The sequence below is a fragment of the Triticum urartu genome, chromosome 3 (genome assembly GCF_003073215.2).
Source record: "Triticum urartu cultivar G1812 chromosome 3, Tu2.1, whole genome shotgun sequence".
NCBI classification, from domain to species: domain Eukaryota; kingdom Viridiplantae; phylum Streptophyta; class Magnoliopsida; order Poales; family Poaceae; genus Triticum; species Triticum urartu.
Window position 1 is genome coordinate 559,022,869 of NC_053024.1, and position 6,109 is coordinate 559,028,977.

General features: G+C 45.8%; 1 protein-coding gene across 1 annotated transcript; it reads left to right on the forward strand.

Annotated features, from left to right (window-relative positions):
* Positions 1-3,463: 3,463 nt before the first annotated feature.
* LOC125546953 (sphingosine kinase 2-like) lies at positions 3,464-4,461 on the forward strand. Its single transcript, XM_048711035.1, has 3 exons — positions 3,464-3,818; positions 4,047-4,184; positions 4,274-4,461. Exons 1-3 carry the CDS (start codon positions 3,464-3,466, stop codon positions 4,459-4,461), a joined length of 681 nt encoding a protein of 226 aa, XP_048566992.1.
* Positions 4,462-6,109: the final 1,648 nt, after the last annotated feature.

Below are 6,109 nucleotides of genomic sequence, written 5' to 3' on the forward strand. Positions count from 1 at the left end.
CCCCTAAAAATGTATGAAGACATTGATGTCAAAGGTGGTATGTGAAGATACTCACATTGAAAACTATGACAAGAGAAGACATCGCATGAAGCCTATGGAGCTCGAAGACTTAGATCTTTCATAGTTCTTTTTTCTTCTTTATTGAGTCATAGGAACCACCGTACTGTTAAGTGGGGTCCAAGAGAACCAGTCAGAATGACTGAAGTGATGCTTAACCAAAACCTATGTCTTCGAGTGAAGACTATGAGAGCAAATCTTGTCCAGAGTCGGACAAGTCAGCTTTGCTTGTAGCCCAAGTAAAGTTGCCGTGTGTGTTTGAAATCTGATCGTTGGAACACGTGTCAGTTCCTTAGTGACCCAGGGTCATTTCGGACAAATCAGGTCGGGTTGCCTAGTGGCTATAAATAGCCCACCCCCTACAACCATAAACGGTTGGCTGCTCAGAGTTAAAGTACGGCTTTTGTCGTTTGAGAGCAACCCACCTCGAAGCCTTTGAGAGAGAATTCCTTGCGAGGATAAAGCCCTAACCACCCAGAGTCAAAGAGTGTTAGGCATCACTTAAGTCTTCCTGTCTGTTGATCTGAAGACTTATTACACTTGAGGACTGTGAATCCTCCAGCCGGTTAGGCGTCGCATTCTGAGCATCCAAGAGTCATTGTGGATCGCCGGTGAACGAAGTATGTGAAGGTTTGGGAGTCTACCTTGAAGACTTACCAGAGTGATTGGGCGAGGTCTGTGTGACCTTAGCTCAAGGGGAATACGGTGAGGACTGGGTGTCCTGAGCTGTGTGTTCAGGACTGGGTGTCCGGGACTGTGTGTCCTCAGGTTTAAATACCTAGCCGCCCTAACCAGACGTACAGTTGTCACAGCAACTGGAACTGGTCTAACAAATCATTGTCTTCAACGAGTCACTGGTTTCATCATTCCTTTCCCTTTACTTACTGTTGGTCCTTGTGAAGTCATTGTATGATTGCACTATCTTTTGTCTTCACTGAGTGACTGCGTATTCTGTTTAGCTTCATAATATCTTCCTACCTGATCCTAACTACCTAGCTGCTATAGGTCATAGTGCTTTCACTTCATTGAATACTTGACTATGGTTTGCCTAGTGTAGTCTACCTTCCGCTACATGGTAATAGGTCTATTTCTATCGCTTGTCTTCGAAACTTCCACGTTTCGAAGACTTTCATAAAAATCGCCTATTCACCCTCCCTCTAGTCGATATAACGCACTTTCAGTCTGTTTGTCTTCATCCTTTGTTTACGCTTTCTGTACTCTGTGCTTGTTTTTCATTTCATCATGAAGACCATGCTCATGTTCTGTTATGTTTACTTCTGAGTACTTATTCCGCTGCAAGTAGTTCTTCACTCAGGAATTTCCCCACCCTGAAATTCCTCAGTGAAGATTTCATAAAAACCGCCTATTCACCCCCCCTCTAGTTGATATAACACACTTTCAATTACAAAGATAACAAATCATGCATATAAGAATTCAAGGAAGATTCAAATAGTATTCATAGATAAGTTGATCATAAATCCACAATTCATCGGATCTCGAAAAACACACCGCAAAAGAAGATTACATCGAATAGATCTACAAGAACATCGAGAAGAACATGGTATTGAGAATCAAAGAGAGAGAAGAAGCTATCTAGCTACTAGCTATGGACCTGTAGGTATGAGGTAAATTACTCACGCTTCATCAAAAGTGCAATAGAGTTGATGTAGAAGCCCTCCATGATCGAATCCCCTCTGGCAGGGTGCCGAAAAAGGTCCCTAGATGGGATCTCACGGATACAGAAGGTTGCGGTGGTGGAAAAGTGTTTTCGTGGATGCCTCTGTTGGTTTGGGAATATATGTGAATATATAGGTGAAGGAATTAGGCCAGGGGAGTCACGAGGGGCCCACAAGGATGGGGCGCGCGCCCTCCCCCCTTGTGGCATCCTCGCGGATCTTCCGACTTGATCTCCAAGTCTCTGGGTGTCTTCTGGTCCAAGAAAAATCATCGCGAAGGTTTCAGTCCATTTGAACACCGTTTGGTATTCCTTTTCTGCAAAACTCAAAAACAAGAAAAAAAATAGAAACTGACACTCGGCTCTAGGTTAATAGGTTAGTCCCAAAAATAATATAAAATAGCATATTAATGGATATAAAACATCCAAAGCAGATAATATAATAGCACGGAACAATAAAAATTTATAGATACGTTGGAGACGTATCACCTATATCTCAAGCTTTACCTCTTGACCATTTCGAGACTCCTCGCCGTGTTCGTGATCTCATCCGGGACTCCAAACAATATTCGGTCATCAAATCACATAACTCATATAATGCAATATCGTCATCGAATGTTAAGCGTGCGGACCCTACGGGTTCAAGAACTATGTAGACATGACCGAGACACCTCTCAGGTCAGTAACCAATAGCGGAACCTGGATGCCCATATTGGCTCCTACATATTCTACGAAGATCTTTATCGGCCGAACCGTTATGACAACATACGTTATTCCCTTTGTCTGTCGGTATGTTACTTGCCCGAGATTCGATTGTCGGTATCTTCATACCTAGTTCAATCTCGTTACCGGCAAGCCTCTTTACTCGTTCCGTAATACATCATCATGTAACTAACTCATTAGTCACTTTGCTTGCAAGGATTCTTATGATGTGTATTACCGAGAGGGCTCAGAGATACCTCTCCGATACTCGGACAAATCCTAATCTCGATCTATGCCAACTCAACAAACACCTTCGGAGATACCTGTAGAGCATCTTTATAATCACCCAATTACGTTGTGATGTTTGATAGCACATAGGGCATTCCTCCGGTATCCGGGAGTTGCATAATCTCATAATCGAAAGAATATGTATTTGACATGAAGAAAACAATAGCAATAAAATGATGTGATCCCGTTATCAAATGACAACTCATGTCTATGATTAGAAAACCTTAACCAGCTTTGATCAACGAGCTAGTCAAGTAGAGGCTCACTAGAGACACAGTGTTTGTCTATGTATTCACATATGTATTTAGGTTTCCGATCAATACAATTCTAGCATGAATAATAAACATTTATCATAAATAAGAAAATATAAAATAACAACTTTATTATTGCCTCTGGGGCATATTTCCTTCAGTACTATCATGGCATGACGAAAAATCGAAGGCTTTCTTAAAAAAAGTTTTAAAATGCTCTATTGACAACGTACGTTTTCTTTTCCAAAGTAAAAAAATACTCTAAAAGATAACGTACATTTTCTTCTCGTCCAAAATACTCAAACCCACGGCAACAAGCCGACCACTGGAGCGGTGGAGCCCGCGAGCAGCACGCAAGTCGGAAACCCACGCGTACGTAGATCGATCCGCATCTCCATATCTCCGACTCCTCTGCCCTGCCGCGCGGGCCCAACTCGGCGCCAAAAAATCAATCTCGCATCTCACGCTCTTCTAGCTCTTTCCCCCCGCCATGGAAGACCGGCAAGCCACCGGCGGCGCCGGCACCGCGACCAAGGTCCGCGTGAACGGCATGACGGCCGAAGCGACACTCTCCACCACAGGCGGCTGCCTCGAGCTCTGGTGGCACTGCGCTGGGGCCACGGCGGAGAGGAGCCTCTCGCTGGAGGCCGACGTGCTCGGAGCCGAGGCGAGCGGCAAGGAGGTCGTCGTCAGGGCCTTCGTGGCGGAGGATGCCGCGAGACCGCCGTCGCGCGCCAAAGCGAGAGGGAAGAGGCGCAGGAGGGAGTACGTCTTCGAGATGGCCGACGGCGAGGGCGCGGCCGCGGCCTGGGGCGAGACGCTACGGGGATGCTTGGACTCGATAGGTACGTGCCTTTGGTGCCTCCGTCCGTCGTGCTGGTCCAAACTGTCTCGGATTTTTCGATTCCTCTGATGATGCACAGTGCTTCTCCAATCTAGATGTGACGAGATGCTCCTCTGTTTCATCAACTAGTAATTTTTTACGGGATTATATCAGCTGTTTCTAGTAGTTTATAATGCGATGCTCCATTAGCGTAAATGATTCATATTTCGTGATGAACATGCGATAACAGGGCGGCCCAAGAGATTGTTCGTCCTCATCAACCCCTACGGCGGCAAAAGACGGGCAAGCAAGATCTATGAGGCAGAGATCAGGCCCCTGTTCGAAGCCGTCGACGTCGAAGTCACAATGCAAGGCAAGGTTCTCCATGGTTTTTTGAAGCGATCTTCTTCTCCTACATTCTTGGCTCTTGCGGTTATTTTGATCCGTCTGGTCCGTGCTTTCGTTAATTTGTCTCAGAGACCCGGTACCGGGGGCATGCCCGGGAGGTGGCATCCTCTCTCGACCTTGTAAGATACGACGGGATCGTCTGCGTCAGCAGTGATGGCGTCCTCATGGAGGTTGGTAACACGCAGTATTCTGTACCATGTTTAGGCTTGCATGGTTGGCATGGCACGGCATGCCAGGGGTTGAATCCACAACGTTGACTCTAGTAGTTGTAGTTGGCATTCGATATGCAGCTGCGAGTTGACTTCACATAATGGTAGTGGATGGATCTCACTCGACAATTATCCTTCCTTTCCCTTTACTTACTATCTTTTGTCTTCACCGAGTGACTGCGTATTCTGTTTGGCTTCATAATATCTTCCTACCTGATCCTAACTACCTAGCTACTATAGGTCATAGTGCTTTCACTTCATTGAATACTTGACTATGGTTTGCCTAGTGTAGTCTACCTTCCGCTGCATGGTAATAGGTCTATTTCTATCGCTTGTCTTCGAAACTTCCACGTTTAGAAGACTTTCATAAAAATCGCCTATTCACCCCCCCTCTAGTAGATATGACGCACTTTCAATTGGTATCAGAGCAAGGTACTCCCTTGTTCTGTGTGATTCGGTTTAACCACCTGGAGTTTTATCTATGTCGACTGCAGGGATAATTAAAGTCTCCGCTGCGTGCCCCGTCTTCGATGGAACTGAATATCCCTACTGGAAGAATAAGATGCGCATGCATCTTGAAGCCATTGATGTGGACCTATGGTATGTCGTAAAGAATGGCGTTCCCAAGGCTGGTGAAGGTGTCACCGCTGCGGATGTCAAGAAGTTCGTTCAACTGGACTCCACTACCAAGAACATCATCTGTGGTCATCTAACCAAAGGACAATATGGCCGTGTAAGTGCTTTGGAAACATCTAAGCTAGTCTGGGACTGGCTCTCCAAGGTCAATGAAGGCATCTCAACCCAGAGAGATCAGAGAATCAGTGTCCTTCGCAACCTCTTCAACCGCTTCAAGAGAAATGACAATGAGAATGTCCAGCTCACGTTTGATCCCCGGGTACCGAGCTCGAATTCGCCCTATAGTGAGTCGTATTACAAGCACTCGCCGCCACTGACAACACCAAGAATGAACCCGGCAAGACACAACTGAATCACTTGCAGCACATTTGACACCCTAGCCCTGATGATTCAAGAACGTCCTGACTTCAAGACACTCGATCCGTCTGACATACTTGAGAGGCTCAACACACACGAGTTTCAGCTTTCTGAGAAAAGAGACATCTACGGTCCCAACTATGGGCGAACTCGTGCCTTGAAGACAAAAGCTGTCTCCACATCTGAAGAAGAATCTGACAGCAGTTCTGATGATCCTAAAGACATTGGAAAGGAGCTTGCTATGCTTGTGAAGAAGTTCCAAAAATTCACCATGAAGAAAGGCTTCAGAAAGTCTTCACGATCAAGCTCAAGGAATGATGAAGCTTCTGCTTATGACTACAAGAAAAGATCATGCCACAATTGTAAGAAACCTGGCCACTACATCTCTGAGTGTCCGCAGTGGGACAATGAGAACAAGAAGAAGAAGAAGAGCAAGGAGTATGACTCTGACGACAAGAAGAAGAAGAAATACTCAAAAACTTCTTCCAAGTCTTCCTCCAAGTCTTCATCACACAAGAAGAGCTCATCTGGCAAGGCATGTGCGTTTGTTGGCAAGGAAATGGATTCAGAGGAGGAGTCTGCTTCTGAGGAGGCGGAGGTGGAGTCTGAGGAGGAGTCTGATTCTGGCGTTGCGAGTCTGGCTACAGCATACGTTGCCAAGTCCATCTTCAACACTTAAGACAACGACTTCATCACTGACACC